The sequence below is a fragment of the Rhinopithecus bieti genome, unplaced genomic scaffold (assembly GCF_001698545.2).
Source record: "Rhinopithecus bieti isolate Rb0 unplaced genomic scaffold, ASM169854v2 scaffold_18688, whole genome shotgun sequence".
Classification (NCBI taxonomy): domain Eukaryota; kingdom Metazoa; phylum Chordata; class Mammalia; order Primates; family Cercopithecidae; genus Rhinopithecus; species Rhinopithecus bieti.
In genome coordinates, this window is record NW_016809492.1 from 1,200,817 (window position 1) to 1,223,982 (window position 23,166).

General features: G+C 33.8%; 2 protein-coding genes across 2 annotated transcripts in view; one reads left to right on the top strand and one right to left on the bottom strand.

The window, feature by feature from the left end:
- The window catches only part of COG5 (component of oligomeric golgi complex 5), a 375,408-nt gene that overhangs the window by 81,081 nt on the left and 271,161 nt on the right, over nt 1–23,166 (top strand). The window lies entirely within an intron of this gene.
- GPR22 (G protein-coupled receptor 22) lies at nt 8,227–13,881 on the bottom strand. The gene is made up of 3 exons (XM_017889544.1): nt 13,452–13,881; nt 11,589–12,527; nt 8,227–9,865 (listed from the first exon to the last, which is right to left on the bottom strand). Exon 3 carries the CDS (start codon nt 9,837–9,839, stop codon nt 8,538–8,540), a length of 1,302 nt encoding a protein of 433 aa, XP_017745033.1. The 5' UTR covers nt 9,840–9,865; nt 11,589–12,527; nt 13,452–13,881; the 3' UTR covers nt 8,227–8,537.

Below are 23,166 nucleotides of genomic sequence, written 5' to 3' on the forward strand. Positions count from 1 at the left end.
GCTGAGACATGTAATCAGCTCCTTTTCCCTGTTTAAATGACCTAGTAGAAAGTACGTAGAATTCAAAGAAAGAGCCTAAAATAAAATTAAAAGAAATCATAAGGAACAATTTGTGGCTCATCTCTTGCCAGAATACAGGAGTTAATGATACAAATATTTTTTCCTCCTTTTCATGCTCTTTGCTCTGATTTTATTTTATTTTTTGTTTAGTTCAGTTGTATCTAAAATTCTATGCCTTTTAAAGTCATCTTGCTGTGTGCAATGGTGCACGCCTGTCTCCCCAGCCGCTTGAGAGGCTGAGCAGGGAGGATTGCTTGAACCCAGGAGTACGAGGCCAACCTGGGCAAACTAGTGAGACCCTGTCTCAAAAAAGAAAAAGAAAATGCTAACGTTATTTTATATTATCTTTAGGATAAGGGAGGATATACATAGATAAAGTTATATCTAACGTTTACCAATTTTGCTTCCCTGCTTTCTTCCTAAATCTGACAATGATTTTTATTTTAATTTTGGGTTACATACTCTTTAGAGGATCTTACTGAATTTGAATCTTTGTTCTAGGAAAAAAAAAAGTGCATAACCACACCCATGGCATTTTGCATCTGATTTAGGGTACTTTATGAGACTCTGGGAAACCCTATACTAAAGCCATTGTTTATCTGGAATATATTATTTGGCAAATATTTTTCTATAATGTGGCCAAATCCAGTCATCTGAATTATTGTCTTTGTGTCTTTTTTTTTTTTCGAGACAGAGTTTCGTTCTTGTTGCCCCCCCAGGCTGGAGTGCAATGGTGTGATCTCGGCTCACTACAACCTTTGCCTCCCAGGTTCAAGCGATTCTCCTGCCTCAGCCTCCCAAGTAGCTGGGATTACAGGCATGCACCACCACACACGGCTAATTTTGTATTTTTAGTAGAGACGGGTTTCTCCATGTTGGTCAGGCTGGTCTCAAACTCCCGACCTCAGGTGATCCACCCACCTAAGCCTCCTAAAGTGCTGGGATTACAGGCGTGAGCCACCACTCCCGGCCTTGTCTTTGTATCTTTAAGTTGTATTTGCTAGCAGCTGATTTTCAATAATGCTCATTTTCAATAATAAGTTGTGATGGGTTAGTTTCATGATTAAATCAATGAAAATACTAAAAACCAAAAGTAGTAATAAAAGATAATATCAGTGTGGTTGGAAAAAATTCCTAGCGAAAGGGTTAATAAGAAATGTTCCTAGAGTAGTGTTTCTGTAATACCATTTGTGGCATTTATCAAGTATCAGTATTACTTAAACTATTATAATACAGAATAGGAATTTAAATTAAAGGATGTCATAAAATTATCAAAGATTAGGTTACTGTTTACTAAATTGCATTAATGGTACAGAGTAAATAATAATAGCAAAGGAAAAATATTTGATTCAGACCTCTACCTAACCTGCATGGCATTTGTTCAAAACATATACAAAATACAATTTGTAAGTATTTTCGCTGCAAGTTTCTTTTAGAAGTAATTCTTTTATGTCAGTTATGTTTTAGTGGAAGTTTTATAGTGAAATGAGCAAAAATGTGCAAGAATAGTACTTCTGGTTTGAGTATGAATTTTATGAAAAATAGTAGCCATGCAATTTTATAATTAATTGAGTAGTTTGGTTGAGTGAAGTACGTAACAGTTTATGGTGAATGTGTTTGGTAGCATTTTGTCTTCTGAGAGTGTATGATTCTTAAAGGAAACTTTTGTCTAGATAACCTCGTTTAAAGAAACATTTCTTAGAAAGCTAATGTAGTACTGGATTATAGTATACATAATCCAACTAAAATTTAATCAGTTAAAATGAAGTAAATGGAGGAATTTTTTTCAAGACTGCGGTACAGTCTGAATTAAGAGCTGCTTCTGTACCTTTTCATTTATTGAATGTCACCTTGATACATAGTCTGTCTTCTGAAATCTAAAGTAGTAATTCTTAAATGTCAGCACACAAGGCACCTGAGAGTACTTATTAAAACATATATTGGTTGGGCGTGGTGGCTCACACCTGTAATCCCAGAACTTTGGGAGGCCAAGGCGGGAGGATTGCTTGAGACCAGGAGTTTGAGACCAGCCTGGGCGACATAATGAGACCCCGTCACTACAGACATATTTTTAAAAATTAGCTCGTCATGGTAGTGCATGCCTGTAGTCCTGGCTACTCGGGAGGCTGAGGTGAGAGAATCACTTGCGCCTCAGAGTTTGAGGCTGCAGTGAGCCATGATTGTACCACTGCATCTCAACCTGGGTCAGAGAGCAAGTCTCTGTCTCTAAAAAACAAACAAAAAAATAATTTTTTTTTCAGGACTGCAACCTCAGAGATTCTGATTCAGTAAGTCAGAGGGTCAGATATGGGGCCCAGGAATTGGCATTTTAAAAAGTACCACAGAATCTCTAATATAGGTGGACTATATTTTGAGAAACAACCTTCTAAACAAGGTAAAACAGTAGGGTCTGAGGTTTAAAATTTGTTCATTTTCAATTCCACTAATATTTACTGATCAGTTGGTATGTATCAGGTACTTTTTTGGGAGGCATTATAAAAGCAGTATAAAGGTGTTATAAAAGTAGTGCGAAAGTACATTAGTATTACCAACTGTTACTGTATTGTGTGCATTTAAGACAGTTTTTATAAAGTTGTTAGGTAACTATAGTTTGCTAGCATTTTGTTGTTTGTAAGAAGTGATAGTTGGAAAAAATGTAACAGCAAAAGAAAAGACAAAGTTTTTTAAGAATTGAGAGTAAGACGTTTAAAGTACAGAGTATGTACATTTGATATTTTATATTTCAGCCTATCCTAAGTCATTAGCAATATTTTGGTTGAAATATATATCTTTGATTCTTCTTTACCCAATCAGTATGCAGTATACCCAATCAGTGTACTCAGTTTGTAGTATATGACATATGGGATTGTGTGTAATATTACTGGCTGATTGAAATATAAATATATTAATATATAATTATTACCTCACTACAGTCCCATATGTATTTCCCACTCCTGCAGCCTATGTTTAATATGACCAGTGCTGTCATTTGTTAGCATTAACATTTAAAAATTTTATATTACGTTTAAAACATTTAATTTTTCAAATCTCATGAGTATTATGTGTCCACAGCTGTCTGAGGGAAAAGCAGTTTCCCCATAACCTTATCATCCTTACTAGCCACTTTCTCTCTTCATCCTGATAAATTGGTTGATGTGCTTTGGTAGTCTGCCTTTGCTTAATACCTCTCAGAAAAATATGACATATTGCTCTCACAGAAGCAGGGTGACGAAAATGACCTCAATCCCAGACAGACTCAGCTCACCTCCCTTATCTTACTTGATGCCTCAGGGTTTGATAGTGGCAGGGAGTTGGTATTGGTGTCAGTGACAGGAATGACAGCACATTTTACCACTTGCTGGTGCAAGTACAAAGCTGTCATATTTGAAAGCCATGGATACAGCTTATGGAGGCCTGTAGAAAATGTGTCAATAGAATGGGAGAAACACTTAGGATTATTTTCACATGTTGTTTTAATATGAGCAAGGGAAGAAAGATTATTGTGATTACGTTTGCTTGACTCTTTCTGTCCTGAAAAAATGAGTATTTCTTAAAAGGTGATGGCTTTTGTATTAGTGATAAGCCCACTTTTCCATTTGTTTCCACATTTCAATGCCATTTTGTTCTAAAATCTATAAATTGTAATATTTAATATTTATTCTACTTGTTATGATGCAGTGTTTGTTGTTATATTTCTAGTATGTGCAGCCTGTCAATAGGGGTATCTTTTGCTTTTTTGAATGCTTTTTAGAAAAAAGTCAATCTTCAAATTAGTTTTCTTTTGTGAACTCTAACCTACAATTCTGTATTCTATTCGTATTTCTCTAAGAGCTTAGCATCTTTGAGTATTTTAGGTCTTTTTCCAGCCTCATCTGGGTTCTTTTATCTCCTTACTTTCTCTTTTATGATATGATCTGAACTTTTAAAATTTCTGACATTTATTATTGGTCAACTCATTTTTAACTTTCTTAGAGTTCACTGCAGTCCCTGAGTCTCGGGGGCTTACATTCAAGAGTATATACAGGTGCTCATCTGAGATATAAAGAAAATATTTGCTAAAAGTTTACTTTAGTGTTCTTATTTCTCATCTTATTTGGTGAAAAGGATAAAAGAAATACATTATTTTATGGTTTTCCCATTGCTTCTTGCCTTCATTCTGAAATATAACCTTCTCAGTGGCCAAGTTACCTTTGGCAACTGAATATTTTAATTTTTAATTGAAACTGAAAATGTAAATTTTCTAACATGATTTTCAAATACAGTTTGAAGCCGCTTAAATGGAATAGAAAAAGCTTTATTTGCCCTTTCATTACTATTATCCTTTAGAAATCTTGCTATTTAAAAAAAATTTAATTAAAAACTATTTGTATGTAGCCATTAACAAAGAATGAGGACAATACGTATATAAGGAGTTGGATGGATGCCTGTGATTCAGGGAAAATAGCAAAGGATGACATTTGTGTGTTTTGCTTCATATACATTGGTATTTTCTCACCGTGTATTTTATAGTTAAAATAGTTAATAGAAAATATGTGTTTAATGAAAAAATGGAATAAACCAATTGTAAAATATATAAGGTAGATAATTTAAAACATCAATTAGAAATTTTCATTCTGAATAGCTTCTAATAACTAGAACATTATTTAATGTTATTTTACTTCATTGAGTGTACTGCCCTGCCAAATATTTTTTGTTTTTGCCTGTGTTATCAGTGTAATTTACACAAAGCATAATTAAATAGTTATTTGATTATTGCGGGTAATCTGTTTCTTATGGTCTTCCTTATGGTCATCATTTTTAATTTTTCAGTCTCTTATGCCAGCTTTCTTGCCTAGCTAGTTAGAAAATATTGATTTTTCTAAGTGATGGCCTTCACATTGCCTGTCACATCTGAACACTCCCTTGTCAAGCTAGTGCCATCACTTTTTGCCTGGCTTTTCACTAGCTATGAAGGTGATGGCAGCAGCTTCCTATTTTCTGTGTCTTACCTCATCAATTCTGTGTATTGCTGTTTTGTTTTTTTGCAGCTCGTTTTTTCACCTTGTATTCCCCTGCTCAGATATCTCTTCTAGCATAAGATAGAAGGCTTTCTTCTTAAATTCAACATGATCCCTTTCTTAAGTCTATTAAGAACTGTATTCTTCTTTTATAGTATTTACCACATCTGCCTCTGTTTTTAGGTATTGCCATACTTTTTAATACCCTGATGCTAGATTATAAGCTCTTGAGGGTAATGACTCTATCATATAATTCAAGCTATCTGCCAAAATGCCTCTTTTCTGTAAGATTTTAAATGCTAATTGAATCACAAAGCTAGTACTTAATTGTATAATCATGAAATGCAATAAAATTAAAAGTTTTATTCACTTTGGGAAGTAGCCTTGAAATACTATGTGGAATAAGCCCTACTAAGGTCCTGTTTTCTAATAATTTTATATTTTTTTAACCCTTAAGTCTAATTTCAGTTCAATGAGAAATCTAGTTTTTAATGCCCAAAGAACTGAGATTTTGCTACACATTCGTCCTTGCTTATCTTCAGGGATACATCCCAGGACCACCAGAGAATGCCTGAAACCATGGATAGTATTGAACCCTGTATATAGTATATCATGTACTATGTTTTTTTCCTATACATACATACCTATGATAAAGTTTAAATCATATGTTAGGCACAGTAGGATATTAACAACAAGTAATAATAAAGTAGTACAATTATACATAAATTTATAAATAAGTTTAAATATAACAATTTAAAACTTATAAATTGTTTATTTCTGGAATTTTCCAGTTAATATTTTTGGACCACAGAGTTGACCATGCTAACTGACCATGGGTAACTGAAGCTGCAGCAGTAAAACCACAGATAAGGGGAGACTACTGTTGTTTTAGTTAAAGGATGAAAGAATAGAACATACACCTAAAAATTGACTTGGGTCAGATATGAATGGCATTTTAAAGATGTATAATTGTAAATAATTCTACCTTCACAATAAGTTTGAACATTTGTTCAGTAGTAGTTGGTAGAGTAATAACTCCCTTAAATTAACACACAAAACAAAGCAAATAAAATTTACCACATCTTGTTGAACTCATCTTTGGTTGGTATTTAAAATACTATGTGGAATAAGCCCTACTAAGGGCTACTAAGGGCTTTTTATCCTTTGGAAGAACTGACCCAGTTAACTATGTAGAAATTGATATCTATGCCTATGATTTATAATATATGGATAGATAAATGTAGTTTTAAGAAGGATCCCATATTGAGTTTATTGTTGCCTCTATTGCTTTTGCATTTTAAATTTTCATTCTAACAGGAAGAATTAGCCTTAATGTTTTCTTGAGCAAAATTATTTGAAATAAAGTGAAAAATTCACACATTGTAATGAAGACCAACGTAAAGAAAGTAGAAATATTTTATCTTTTCATAGAACAGATGTTTAATACAAAAAGTTGTCTAAGCTTCTCATTCTCACATTTAAGCTGAGGTCAGTAGTTGGAAACATAGTTGTGACTTGTTTTGAAGCTAAATTTTAACACATAAATATTATTTTGATTTACATGTTATATACTACTTAGCACATTAAAAAGCTATTAGAAGTTTTCTGATAGGTATGATTTTCTTTGTCGTAAATCAGTTGATGCACTTTTATATACCTGAAAGATCATTATAGATGGTCAGAAATGCTTGTTAAATGTCTGCTTCAGTGTCAAGTATAGAAATGATAGCAGTTTAAAGGGCAATGTTGTAATATTTACCATTTATTTCTTATTTAATTTCTTATTACAGAGGACAAGAAGGCATGAAAGCAGTTTAGACAAATATAATAGAAATCTCTGTTTTTATACTGAGTTCTTTGGGGCTTTTGCCAAGATTTGACATTATGTTAACATTATTATCAGAAGTAAATTACTATTTAATTTGCCATGTAACCTTAGTGAGTTCAAGCTATTGCATGGTATTCATTTTTCCAAGGATTAGGATATTCAGTAAACTAGACTGGATAAATCTCATTTATTTGTATAAAAGTGATATATTATTGAATTTTTAGACATTTAATATTTTCTTTAAAAATGAATTGCTACTTGGTTTAGTGGGTACAGTTTCAGAAAATAGAATAAAAGTTCAGCTAACCAATTACAATGCAGTAAGTATTTTCCTATTTTAAATAACTTATGGCAAATTTTCTGATAGTGATATTGGCACTTATTGATAGATTATTACATTATAACAACTGGAAAATGTTTGTTTGATCTGAGATTCCCAATCCTTGTAATCCATAGTTAAGTTTAGTAATTTCATGATTTTCCCACATGAATTGAGGTTTGGAGAGAAAAATACCTAAAGTTAAATTAAGTGATGGTACAGCAGAAAAGTGACAAGACTTATTGTTACCTTAGTGATTTTCAGTGTGGAAATAAAACAACTACATTTTGAAATACTTGGGAGCTATGATTTGGTAGGAACATTGTATAAACGGTATTACTCTAAAGTTGTATGTATCTAAAATTAGAGGCTTTGTTAGACTTTTCTATAATGATTCAAAGTCTTTTTTTTTCCATTCCTGGTATTCAGATTTGGGTAGTTAACTTTCTATTATACGAAAGGGCTGAGTTGAATAAAGTTAGGAAGTCAGTTTATTTTAATGTACTTTTTTTTTTTAAAAAAAAATCAGTATGCTATATTAATCCAGAGCGTTTGGCTTAGATTTAAGCAAAGTGAGGAGGGAAGAAAGAGGCTGGTGCTTTAGTATTCTTCCTTCCCTTTCCTTTCATTTCATTTGTATGTTATAGGCATCCTGTCCTTGAACTTAGAAAATCAATCTTTTTTTCATAGTAAACATGAATTTTAAAGTTTCTCTGTCTTGGTGTGGATATAGAGGTTTTTTTGGTTCATTAATTTTAAAATTTTGATAAATTCTATGATTTTTTACATTTAAAACAATGAAACTTCATACGTACTTAATTATTTTTGATGCATCAAATATAGCAAATACACTATACCAGGAAACATAGCATAGTGGTATGGAAAATACTGGATTGTTTTGAGCCCATAATTTTGGTTTTAGATTAAAATGCTACTCTAGTTGTAATCTAAATATATCTATAGTTTGTGGCTTAGAAACAATGCATTTTAACTTAAAAAAAAAGCAAGGATACCTATGTCAGTTACATTTTAAAGTTATACACTGTTTTAAGGCTATGTATTTATTCTTTAGAAAATATGACTTACATGAATATTTTCTGTTGGACATGATATTGACAAAATATACACGATAGTACTTTAACAAACTGCCATGCAACAAATACATTAAGTAATGAAGAAATTGAATATATATGACCTATCTAATTGACATTCACATTGAAAATTTACAACATAACCAGTACTTAAAATATTTTTTCTTATATTTGGCAGTAATATCAGTTTTTACAATTTAAAACTCATTTGAATGTGGATTTGGTGAAACTTAGACTTTTCTCTAGTCTGTGACAACCTGAGGTACTAAACATTTTTCTCTTATTTCACTATCTTCAAAGGTAATTTTTTTGTTTCTTTTAGGATCTATCCAAGAGTTGTGTATTACAGCATTATTAGGCAGGGGATCAGCTTCCACTATGGAAACAACTCGCTTTTTCATTTTACTTTTCAAGACCTTTTGAAATTTTTGTCTAGTGAATGCATATAATAGAGGGTGAAATATAGTTGTTCCATAAGCCATGACTAAAAAACACAATCTTAATTTTACTAAAAGGTCACTTGGGCCTAAACATAAAATAGTGGTATTTAAAACAGAAATTGGTGTCCAGCAGAGAAGAAATGTAGAAATAATCAATAAAGACATCCTGAAGACTCTCTTTTGTCTTTCTCGTCGTTCACGGTGTCGTTTCACAGCTCGCCGGAGGGCAATTATTACAGAAACTGAAGTTCTTACACCAAAGACTACATTTCTCCCACCACTGCTTTGTGACATGTCTGTAGCTTCATGTTGTGTGGTTAGAGAAATTGTCTTTTTCTTTCTTGCTTTCTTCTTCTGCCCTGTTGAAAATCTTGTGCCTATTCGAATATTAAGAGCCTGAAGTATTTTGGTGTATGTGATTAACATTACTACAACAGTGAAAAAGAATATTGGGATCTGTACTAACAAGTGATAATACATTCCCAGTTCCGTGTAGTATTCATTTGTACTGACACATAAAAGTGTCTTGTTTTCCCATGTATTTCCACTTTGAAGACTGAAAAAATTTACCTCAATAAAAGGAATCAGGAAAGAGAAAAAAGAAAAAATCCAAATGGATATCATTAGCATTACAGCTCTGCCCATTGTCAGAATTCGGTTTGCAGGTTTTACAGAAATGTCATATCTGTCCAAAGTGATAGCAAAAACGTTGATTGCTGTTGAGACACTTGCAAAAGATACACAAGCCTCATGGAAACAGCAGATGAGAGCAGTGTTACTCTCCAGTGAAAGCAGAAGGATAACTATAGTTAGAGGAATACATCCCACACAAATTATTACATCAAGTACATGAAGGTTCATCGTAATAATGTTACTGACAGAGTTGATTAAGTTGGATTTCATGCAGTAAAGTACCAATACGGTGAGGTTGCTGCCAAGTCCCAACACAATTTCTAACATAAGAAATCCGGTGAGAGACACTTGAAAGCTTAACGGATATGATAGTGGTTGGTACATATTGGTGTTGATGTCATCAATGTCATCTCGCACTGTAATGTTAGATTCAGACTGCATGTTGATTTCCAGAATGGGAGAAAAACACATTCTTTTGGAGCAGTTGGTTTTTTCCCCTAGAAAGTGAAATAGAATAAACTATTTGATATTTGGCAATTTAAATGATGTATAACGTGTTCTTTTAAGAAAAAAATCTTTTAATTGTGTACTTAGTTTAATTTTAAGTTTGTAAACTATTAATAGAAATGTAGAATTAAGAAACATCAAGGTTGCATTGTTTTGATAGAAAATTGTGTTTTCCTTTTGAAGAAATAACTGTGGAAATTGTTCCTCTTTATGTAAAGTACTTAATATCTAAGGGTTTTTCTCATTTGAGTATTTTCCAGCTTATTATTTGAGATAAAGTGTATTTTTGTATGATAAAACTACCTAGCATACAAAATTAATTTCAGCCCAATGTCTTAAAATTTCATTTAAATGTTGTGAGTAGGTGGCAAATAAATGCTATTTTGATATGCTCTAGCATAATGAATGTAGGTGTAATTATTCCTGTGAGATTTCAAATGAACAGGACAAGTGTTCATTTAAAATGACAAATGGTACAAAGCACTAGTTTGTTTTAAGATGCTTTATCCATGTTGATTGAATTCATATTCAGAAGTCAACAATGTGCTTGGGGATATTTGGAATTATTTCCCACAGAAATAGGCCAATGATAAATATTTTATATATCACAGTTACAATGCTCACTGAACTTTGCAAGTGGCAAACTTAAAAATTGGAAGCAATGGGACATTATGCTAAAGTAAAAAGCTACAAAGCTTGGTAAAAGAGCATTAATCACTCCTATGAATGATTTATTTTGTGACCACACCCTCTTGTATCTTGTGGAAACAAAATTGAAATTTAATATCACATTAAGAAGTAGCCATTTTTGAAGTAGTTTAAAGGAATATATCAGTTGACATTGTTTAAACTGAGTGTTTAAAGTAAAAGATGAAATTTTAGGGAAAAGGAGTATGTGAAACCCGTTTTTTGAGGAAGCTTTTAAAGTTACACATTACCTGTGAAACCTTTTGTGTATATCACCCATTGTCTAATTTTGAAGAAAATTAAAAAAAAAAAAACAAACTCTTTTGCTAATTCATGCAAATCTATATTTTAATATATAGGGGTTTAGAATAATTTGTAAAAAATAATGTCTAATGTTCTGGGCTAAAATGTCAATCAGTATATTCAGTTTAAAATATGAGCTCATACAACCAACTATATTTCACATTTCAAATACAGCATTTCAACTGCAAAATCATATTCAAACAAATTATAAAAGCTAATGATTTTCAAATTTCATGTTAACTTTCACTTGATGTTATATTTGACAAGTTTTAGAATACAGTTTTATTTATGCGTGTTTTTGGGGAATAATACTGCAGAAACACAAATGGTAATATTATTTCTTCTGAGTTAGTATAATGTATTACTAGAGGCATATTTATTCCAGTAAGTTAAGGTCTTAGCTAACATTGAAATCCTATAAAAATGGAAAATTTTAAGTGTGCCAAATTTTCTGAACTGACAGGTTAGACATCAGGTCTTTGTCACATCAGTTAGATTTATAATTAAATAAAGCAGAAATGTCAAGTTAAATGATGATTAAGAAAAATACATTTTCTCTAGAGCAAGATTCTGTTCTTTTGTAAATGTTAAGCAGTGTGGTGGGGTGCATGCATCTTCTGACCTACCTGTTTGCTGTTGCCTTATGGGCCTTTTGGTTCACTATGGCAGTTTTTGACAAATTGATACATGATATCATTGACAGATTTTGACATGAATTGTTACCTGACAACAGTGAAGTAGCTGTGTTTTATTTCATGTCTTGTAGGAATTCTTTCGTTTTCTCTCCAATACTTCAACTGCATGCATTATGAGATTTAATTGGCTGATGGATTTCTAAAGAACAGTACATAATATTTGTATTTGTTTTGCTTTAAAAAGTCACAGCCAAGAGAAATTTCCTCAGATGATAGGAATTATATTTCCCTTTGATGGAGTACATGATAGTGTTTCTTTATTTTCCAGAATATGTGAAAACAAAAGAGGAAACATAAGATTTGTAGCTTCTAAAATATATTTAGACATCCTTTTGTTACCATTGTAAATCTGTTTTTATAGGAGTGCTCACTATTTTGAAATGATTTCTTGATCACATAACTTGCTTTATATTATAAATCCAGGCTGTGTCCTTTTGATAAAAACCATCTGCTATTTAATTTGGTTTGTTTTCATTAGAAGAGAATACATAATTGGTCATAAAAGTCAGATAGAAAAATCCATTAGTCATATCAATTGATATGAATATCTGAATATTTAGTGCAGAAAACACTTGCTAAATCTTCCTTTTGTGTGCTGGTAAAGTATTTTATTTTCTTTTTGGAAATTCATGTTTCATTATGTCTTCCAGAATCAGTAGCTTCCACAATTCTGGTATATTAAAGTATAAGCTTCCCCTTTTAAAATGCTCACCAATTCTTTTCAGGCTTTTACAGTTATATTGTTTTTCTTTTTGTGGTTATTTTATGTAGCATCTTCTTAGGATACAGTTGATTTTTTATATTGCATCAGTAATGTAGACCTATTCTCTGGTTTTAACTCCTTAATGTCTTAAAGTCGTGTTACAAGAACATCCTGCAGTTCGTAGTTCAGACAGCTAGGGAGATGCTCAGTCACTTGCATTCTTCATATTGTCAGTTGTAAATACTGAATTAGCTGCTATCGGCCCTTGTGAAAAGAAGAAAATTGGTTAAGAAATAAGGTTTTTAATAATTTACAATTAATTGAAAGTTAGTTTTGTTTAAAAATTATCCAGTATTTGTTATCAAAATAACCAAACTGTATTAGTAGAGCCACAGTATATGCTTAAAATTGTTTCTTTAAATAAAATATTCTTTTTTCCTAATAAAGATTGTATATATTATGTTATTTAACGATAGAGTTCACATTTCAAGTACAATTGTGAGAGAAAACCTGTATTTTTAAAAATTAATTTCTGCTCTCATTTTAGAAGCTAACCTGTATTTTTAGAGATGATGAACAATTAGTATAGATTAAACATACTGTTATTTCTTCTTTGTAATAAATTTAACAACATTTTTTGCTGTAAAAATATTGTAAGTTGCTTAATTATTAGCATATGATTTGAATTTTAACTCATTAAAACAGATTTCAGAAGATACTATAAATTTCCATTGATGAATTGTTCATGTGGTTGAAATATAAAAGGTAATAAAAATTGTAACTGCAAATTGATTTTCAATGAACATGCCCAATAATAAACTTAACATAAAATTAAGTAGTAAGTAACAGCAAAATAGTAAATCTAGTTCTTTTAAGAAACATAAGCATTTTTGGAACACTGGAGAAAAACTGTACTGATTATGTTAAGAATATTTAGTATATCTGAAGTGACTTAAAAGCTGTCTTCATAGTGAATTTACAAAGAATATTTGTATTTAACAATGCATCCTAAAAAATTACATTTAAAATGTAGCATGTCTTAAAAGAAATAGATCTTAATATACATGTCTAGCAATAAGTAGAATTAAACAAACTCTTAAAATTTAGGCTAAAATTTTTCAAAGTAATTTTTACCCCACTATGCCGGTTCAAAAGCAACTGTATACTATAATAAGGAACACATCTTACCTCCGCTAAAGATTTGATACATTCTTGATGTAGTTGAAGCATTTCCAGTTTGGATTGATTCATTTTGTTCACTTGTTAGTAGAGGACTGGGGGAAGAGGGTCATAAACATCTCTTCGAAAATGACCTTAATGAAAATATGTGTCTGTAGTGTGCCATTGTTTCAGCAGTACTGCTAATGTATGGAACATGTAGTGCTGCTTAGAGGCTGCTGCAGTCTCTCACTCTTCCTACTGTGGAATCAATAAGCATCTGAAAATACATAATGAAAGTAATTTAACATACTGAAGGCTTCTTGTCTCCAGAGACAACATTTAGATTCAGTCTTTCTAAAAAGGAACGGCACTGCTTTTCAGAAGAAAGCCTGTTCTGGGCAGCTTTTGCAGAATGACAGCCTACCTTGTCGCTTCTCTCCACTGCAGAGAGATGCAGTGCATTCACTAATTTTGATTGGTCAGTTGTATTGGGCTTAAACTGTGCTTCATATGTATAGCAGGGATTTCCCCCGCTCCCCACTGTTTTATATAAGGACACTTTTTTAAAAAGGCTAAATTTGTGAGTGGTTGTATGTTGATCTTAAATAGAATATGTGTAAATTAGTATTTTAAAAATGTGTATTCTATTCTGGTTTGTTGGTCACTTATGCCAAACATTAAAAAAAATGCAGGGAGGTGGGAGAACAGGAAAAATTTACATAGTAAAAAGTATATATTCTTTTTAAAGCCTTGATAATTGCATTTGAGAATATTTTAGTCGTATATATGTTTTTGGTTGAGATTCTTTGTTCTACAAATAGAAACCCACTGCGTCTTTACTGTGAACCACATTGAATTACATAAGCATTTTTGGAACACTGGAGAAAAACTGTACTGATTATGTTAAGAATATTTAGTATATCTGAAGTGACTTAAAAGCTGTCTTCATAGTGAATTTACAAAGAATATTTGTATTTAACAATGCATCCTAAAAAATTACATTTAAAATGTAGCATGTCTTAAAAGAAATAGATCTTAAAATACATGTCTAGCAATAAGTAGAATTAAACAAACTCTTAAAATTTAGGCTAAAATTTTCAAAGTAATTTTACCCCACTATGCCGGTTCAAAAGCAACTGTATACTATAATAAGGAACACATCTTACCTCCGCTAAAGATTTGATACATTCTTGATGTAGTTGAAGCATTTCCAGTTTGGATTGATTCATTTTGTTCACTTGTTAGTAGAGGACTGGGGAAGAGGGTCATAAACATCTCTTCGAAAATGACCTTAATGAAAATATGTGTCTGTAGTGTGCCATTGTTTCAGCAGTACTGCTAATGTATGGAACATGTAGTGCTGCTTAGAGGCTGCTGCAGTCTCTCACTCTTCCTACTGTGGAATCAATAAGCATCTGAAAATACATAATGAAAGTAATTTAACATACTGAAGGCTTCTTGTCTCCAGAGACAACATTTAGATTCAGTCTTTCTAAAAGGAACGGCACTGCTTTTCAGAAGAAAGCCTGTTCTGGGCAGCTTTTGCAGAATGACAGCCTACCTTGTCGCTTCTCTCCACTGCAGAGAGATGCAGTGCATTCACTAATTTTGATTGGTCAGTTGTATTGGGCTTAAACTGTGCTTCATATGTATAGCAGGGATTTCCCCGCTCCCCACTGTTTTATATAAGGACACTTTTTTAAAAGGCTAAATTTGTGAGTGGTTGTATGTTGATCTTAAATAGAATATGTGTAAATTAGTATTTTAAAATGTGTATTCTATTCTGGTTTGTTGGTCACTTATGCCAAACATTAAAAAAAATGCAGGGAGGTGGGAGAACAGGAAAATTTACATAGTAAAAGTATATATTCTTTTAAAGCCTTGATAATTGCATTTGAGAATATTTTAGTCGTATATATGTTTTTGGTTGAGATTCTTTGTTCTACAAATAGAAACCCACTGCGTCTTTACTGTGAACCACATTGAATTTCAACTAGTTTGTTTGTATTCAAGTCATTTTCTCTGGGTATTCCAAATTGTTGTGAGCATCTCAAGGTGTTAAACATTGTCATGACTTCACTTCAGTATTCATTCATTTGGGTATTCATTTCATTCATTCATTCATTCATTCATTCATTCAAAATAATAATCAGATTGACCTAAGGTGATAATACCCTAAAATATTTTTTAAACATTTCATTGTAGTAGCTTAGTCTCAGGGTATAAAACTTTAATCAGTAATTATTGTATTACTTTTGGAGGTTACTGCTTGGTCTTCACCTTTGATAACCCTTTTATTTGGTAGGTGTATACTGATCATTTGCTATAATGTTTTACTTCGGTTGGCTTATTCTATTTTTGACCTGGGCACATTTCTTAGTAGATTGCTATTTCTTAAATATTATATGTAACTACATGCTAATGTTGTTAGTAAAATATTATTTTGAAGGATAAAGTAATTTAGTTACATGTCTTTGTAAGTTATAAAGGCAAATCATTATAAGGTAGATACATTTTCAAAATGAAAATAATGGTACAAGTACTGGATATTTAAAANTCTATTGATTTTAGTTACCTATAAATAAGTTTCTGTTTTAATAGTGAGGATAAATTTCTTTTAGATTTGAGTAGATAAAACAGCTGGACTCTGTTGACAAAATAGAAGACATTACATGTGGCTAAACTGTTAGAATGTTAATTATCACCTATTTCCATTATTTTAGGAATATTTAGTGACCTTCATTTTTCAAAACGTATACTGTTTTTTATTTGCAATTGGAACTATTTTCTTATTATTTTGAAAAGCAATATGCATTTTTATAATCTTCCGCTGGTAGTGTTGAAGCCTTATAGGGGAATAGCTGACCAATATGAGTTGTGAGTTGCATTTCTATAGAAGTTGAGAGTAATGTGGGGAAAATTTTGTTGTGAATTTCTAAAATCTTCTGCACAGCTTTGGGTGGCAAGGCTTTGGTAATACTAAAAATGAAAATGTTGTGCTGCTATTCGTGCATTTTGAAAGTTGGGGAAAAGTATCTTGCTAGAATGCCAGCCATTAATAAAGATAACTTACACACACACAAACACACACACACACACACACCACACCACACACGTTCATTTAAGCTTAAAACTAAGACTAGAGAAAACATGGCATCAGTGGCAATATATGATGGGGATGAGATTATTAACACAGCGGAGTGCTTTTCTGCCAGAGTTCAAGTAGTTGCTTATGTTTATCATCAGAATAATCCGCATGAAGTAGAAGAAACCAAGGTATAGAGAAATTTACTGACTTGAAAGGGTCTAGGTAAGTTAGCAGCAGAGTCAATGTTAAAACTGCAAACCATACTGTACTAGGCGGTTGGCCTTCTCTCTTTGGAAAATTATGAAGGTCTTGGGACTTAGAATTGGATAATCAAATTTAGTTGCTATTTATTACCTGCATAACTTTTGGCAAGTCAAACTTCCTTTGGGTCAACTTTGATTCCTTTTGTTGAAGTGTATTTTTGTGCTTTGTTTAACTATTTGTGAGACAGTGTTTTCAAGTTATATTCAGATTATTTCTAAAAAACAAAATCTGGGGTTTCTGAGCCATAATGGTAGCTCAAGCATGGACAGTGCTCTTTATTTAGTGTATGAGTAACTTGTCTCCAAGGATAAATAAGATAATACAAACTTTTAAAAAATTGTGTACAATGCTTAGTATAATTTTATTTCCTTTATAAAAACCACAAATTGGTGATCATAAGGTATGCTGAAATCTTAACAAGATAATTCCAGCTTCCCCTGTTTTTAACAAATATGCAAATATCTCAACCACTGACTGAGAATCAGATTATATTATTTTCATGAAAAGAATTAATAACAGGCGTACGTGGCTCGCGCCTATAATCCTAGCATTTTGGGAGACTGAGGCAGGTGGATCACTTGCGATCAGGAGTTCAAGACCAATCTGGCCAACATGGTGAAACCCTGTCTCTTCAAAAAATACAAAAATTAGGCGTGATGGCACAAGCTTCTAGTCCAGCTCCTCGGGAGGTTGAGGCATGAGAATCGCTTGAACCTGTGTGGCAGAGATTGCAGTGGGCTAAGATTGCACCGCTACCCTCCAGCCTGGGTAACACGGTGAGAGTAGATCTCAAAAAAAAAAAAAAAAAATTATATCAGATTATCAATTTATGAAGATCCTTGTTTCCATAGTAACACTCAAAATTGTGCATTTAATATATTTTGTGCAATGAATATAACCTCTGTATACTAACCTAGGAGAACGGTTTGACTTCCTAATGATAGCTAAGCACTAGATACGATTCTAACCCCAAAATACAGCTTAATTAAAATCCTTTTTTAAAAGTCGTGCTTTTCTTTTTCGTTATAAATATTTTAATTGCATATCTGTTTTAATTCCTAAAAAATTCATCCTATGGGGAGTCTCTGATATTTAATTTTGTGTATTTGTCTTCTTAAATTTGGACAACTGTGACTATGACAGAGGAATTGTATATTTATGTTGTACCATTGATATCAAATCATTCTTACCCAGCTTGTGACTAGTTCTGATGGCACAGTTTTGAAGATTCTCTGAGTTTGTAAATAACAACTCAGCTTTGTGAAATATTGGAATTCACCATAACTGAAAGTACTTTGAAACAATCTTAAGGGATCTATGTACAAACAATTTTAAATTGCTGAAAATCAGTTTTAAGCTGTATTGCGACAAGGGTCCTTTTTCAATGGATACTTAGCGTAGTAAACCTTGAACTCTCTCTGATACCGGAGCCCATAGAAAAAAGGGTTATTTTGCTTTAACGCCAATTCAGAAATTTCATTTGGCTTCTCAACTTTACATTTCTTTCACAACAAATATTTTATCAGAAAAATAGGAATGGACCATCTGCTGAACTTCCATCAAGTGGGGAGTAGCCGAAGTCGTAGAGAATCAACAACATTGGTGATTCATTTTCTATATGAGAATAATTGAAAACTGATTATATTTGATAAAGCACATGCATCAGAATTGCATACACTTAACAGATAGAAAATCCACAAGCCATTCTTTCCCATCCTTCCCTATTTCACCTAAATTGGGCATTTACATTTTTTTCATTTTTATTTTCACACTGTGTTTGTAAGTCATTTGCCAGTGTCACTTACATTATAAAAATAAATACATGGCATTTCTTGCCATTTTTCCATCCATACCTACACTTCGGATCCTGTGACTTTACTACAGTTTATCCTCCCTCTGTTGTACAACTGTTGGCATGTCTACTTTGGGGCTTTGTCCAAATTATTACCTTCATATCCAGTTTTCTGGTTTACCTTTTTGACTGCTTACTATCCTTCTTTGCCTTCCTAAATATTATGGATTTTATTGATGTTTTTCTCTTATATTTTTATCGAAGAACTACACAAATAGCCATGTTTGTGCCCCATCACTCCATTGTTTTCTCTTTTCTGTTGCTTCCCTTTTTTCTTTGCATAATTCTCTTCCTCTGAGTTATGCAGAATCAAATTAATTTTGTGTTGTGTCCTGAGGCCAAGTCCATTGATCAACTGGATTACATATTTAATAAAGCTATGTCAAGTCCCCTCTTTTGTGCTGTTATGACTCTTATGCTCTGCTAGGGAACACAGCTGACTGTCTACAATCTAGTGCTTGGTACTAGTTATTGATACTAGTTAGATACATAACATTTTTGTAAAAAGACTGCCATTCTTTATATATAGAGCCTGAGAATGGCAGAGTTTTACTGTAGGCTATAGTTCTACTATAGACTCAATAACATCCACTATACTACTTGAGTCATCCATTTGGGAAAATGAATGCATTTTAAGAGTTTAATTAATAATTCCTAAAGACTGTAATCACTGGTATCTTTCTGCCAGGTATATTCAGCAGTGTATCTTCAGTTACTGCTACCTTCTGATCTCTGTTTAGGGGTGCAATATCTATAAAAAGTCCTGCTGTTATTTTGATTGGTATTGCAGAGAATCTGTGGATCAGTTTGGAAAGAATTGACGTCTTAACAGTATTGAGTCTTCTAACTTATGAACACAGTATCTCTGCTATTTTTAGGGCTTTTAAAATTTATTTTGTCAATATTTTGTAGTTCTTGGCCTATAGATCCTGCACATATTTTGTTAGATTTGTATTTAATTATTTCTTTAGTGCTATTGAAGTAGCACCTAATTTTAAACAAATGCAATTGTTTATTGCTAGTATATGTAATTAGGATCATATCGAACTCATATCCTGCAACTTTACTAAATTCATATATTAGTCTTGCGAGTTTTTTTGTGTGAATTCCATGGTATTTTCTATACAGACAATTAATGTTGTCTACAAATAGAGTTTACTTTTTCCTGAAACATGTGTGACTTATTTGTATTCTTGCCTTCTTGTACTGCCTAGGACCTCTGGTATTAGGTTGAATGGGAGTGTGTTGGGAGGAACAATCCCCATAACCCCTGAATATCCCTGAACCTTCTTGCTGGATATGCTGAGAATGCAAAGCCCTAACAGAACTACCCTTTACCCTATCCATTTCTCAGGAAGGGGTTGTAGCTAGCAACCTTGAGGAATGAAGTAATGACTCCCTGGAGAAATAGAATACAAGTGGCTTGCTTTTCTTTGTGATAAAAATGGCAACTTTCCCAAGCTCAGTGCTCTTCAGCTGTGAAAAAACCCATAGTACACAGAGGATCCACAGTCCCTTCGCCAGGGACTTGGAGGGCAAGGTGAATTGTCACTGATATCATGCTCATACTGCTTGCTGCATCATGGGTAATACAGTTCTTTGATTTGGACCCAGGCATCTTACATCTTATGTTAGCATCCATGAAACAGTAACAGGCTAGATTCACAGCTTATACATAGGATAGAATCCTAGACCCTAAACAATTTTTGACATTTTTGGCTACAAGCATACGATGTTGACAGAGATAGGGTTTCCTGTAAGAGAAATGACAGGGCTCTTGTGGGCTGATTTAGAGGATATGAGACCAGTAGCAAATGCTCTTGTTTAAGTGGTTGAGTAGTAGTACAGAGTAAGAGTCTCCTAATGACCTGCCTGTTAATGAATTTTTTGAGGCTAAGCAGTGAGGGGTGGAATTAAATGAAACTGCTCAAATAGCGCCTTGGTTATTGCTCACTCTCTAGGCCTGGAGGAGGAAAAACTATTATTATATCAAGAAAACAGCAAGCCTCAGAGCCCTAAGGCAAAAGGCAGTATGGCTGTAGCTGCTGAATCAAGGGCTTCTGAGAGCTAACATAAAAGATATCAGCAATGAGGATGTGGAGCTTTGGGTAGACTGAGTATATTATAAGTTCATTTGTGGAGTCTGAGTGGGCAGCCACTTGAAATTGAATGTAAATGCAGTCTTGCTGACTGGTACATGGCTGCTCTTTCACTTTGTGGACTCTCATTTTTCTCTCCCCACTCTATTCTATCCTCACCTGCTTAAGATAAAAGCCAAATATGGTAGGGAACCTCAGGGAGGGAGAGGAATTCAGACTTTTTTAGCTATGTTGAATAGAGATGCTCAATTCGCCATCCTATGTGGTCCCCTGGGGAAAAAGCACGGTAGATGTCAAGGTAGGCTGAAGGCACTGAGGACTGCAGGGTGGAGTTCCAGCAGCATGCACAGGGGCAAATTAGAGACCACTGGGCCCAAGCACTTCCAGGAGCACAGCATCACCCTGGAGTGAGAAACCGAAGCAGAAGAAAAGCCTTCCCACCACCACAGTCCTCTGTAGGATAGATTCCCCCGCTACCTTGTCTTCCCCATGCTCCTGGTTAGGAAATAATGTAGTCTCCTGGCAGCTATGGCTGTAGTCCCTTTTGTGCATATGTTAAATTCCTTGGTCTGTGTTCCCACAGGGGGTGAAACACTCCAATTTGAAAAAGCTGAAATGTAGCTGGAGCCTCTGGGCCTATTCAGTGTACTATTGTTTTGGGTTCCTCTGCTAAATGTATAACTGGTATTGATAATTTTGTGTTCTTACACTATGAATACTTACAGATTCAGGGGAGATTCTCCTATTCATGGGCTGCTGCATGTAGAGAGGTGTTCCGCTGTCCCCTCCCTAGGTGATTCAGCAAAAATAGTGTAGCATCCCAGGAGGGAAGAAAAGAAAATCACAACTTTGGTTAAAGGCTCCATGACTGCTGGAGAATTCAGACCATTTCCCAGTACAGCAGTGCCACCTGCCTGACCCAGCTACCAAGTGCACCTCTTTTGAAAAGGCAGATGCAGCTTTGAAAAGGGATGCAGCTGGCCTGGCCTTTGTATCATTTTGGCTTTCCATGAAGTAGAACCTACCCCTTTTGGGGAAAAGCTTATTTCTCACTTTGCCACCTGAAGCAAAGCAGTTGACTCATTACGCCACTGGATTTAAGGAATTTCTTGTAAAAAACTGAGTCTGTTTCACCTGTGGTTCAGCCCAATTAAAAACTGATGCAGTTGTTCAGGGTCGGTGCCAGCTACAGAAAAGTGAGAGTGGATTCCATCACTCCATTCTTATAGCTTTGACCAGTATGCCCCTTGATTAACCTTGTTATATTTTTACTGGCTCCTGGCCTGTTGCCGATAGCCTAACCTTCAGGTCAGCTGTTAGAAGACTGACAGATTAAAAACAACTTTTCTTTGGTACTGCAAACTGTGAAAATAAATTATAGCCGCCAGTCAGACAGTCTGGCTTACTCAAACCTGTACCTCCTAGATTGCCATCATTTCTGCCTGAATTCGTTATTGTATCAGATATGGTAATAAATCCATCATAATAGTCTGGGCAATCATTGTGTCCTGGTTTTGGGGAATAGGGACTTCAATCAGTATCCCATCCCTGCTTCCATTTGTAGGATGAATTCCTTTTCCTTCTGCATGGCTACAAAAATTTTTTTTTTTAGGCATTTTTCTTCTCCTAGTTCTAATGCGTTTTCAACAGTGCTCAAAGCATAATGGGGTTGTTGCCCTTACCTCTGGGATTTAAGGCTCCCCTCTAACCCCTTACTCCCCATGTTAAAGATGGTAGGAAGGACCCAGCCTGGACTTCATGCTTTCTCTCAATGGCTTCATGCTTCCCCCAAGCCTGCACCACGACAAATGCTTTCTCAGGACTTTCACCATACACTCAGTCTTTTTGTGTATGCCTGTGAACATCTGGTGAGATCTTTGCAAAAGTCCGTGAATGGGTATGAATTCCTTTTGTGTCTGTAGATTCCCTAGCTTCTATATTTTCTTGCTAACACAGTTTTGACTGAATTATTTTTACTGGTGTCCAATATTGTCTTCCCCAGGTACTCAAGTACTCATGTCCCATGTGTCCTGCCTTTCATTAGAATTTGGATTGGTTGGTTTCCCAGTAACCACAGCACTCTGATGAGTTCAAGAAGTTTCTATTTGTAGATCATTTGTTTTTCCCTTGTTCTTTTTTGTAGTTACAATGTGAGCTATGTTCTCTCCAGCTTTGTGCATCTCATAGAAGCTGAAGAATACCTTCTGGGATTTTAATTGATAACACAGTGAACCTGTCTATTCTGTTAGGGAACATTCACATCTTTGTATTGAGTCCTCTGATCTTTAAACATGGTATATTTCTCAATTTATTTAGGTTGTCTTTAATTTCAGTAATATTTTGTAATTTTAAGTGTAGAGGTCTCACACATATTTTGTCAAGTTGGGTAGTGCTAGACTCATAACATTTTTGATACTATTATAAATAATATTTTAAAAT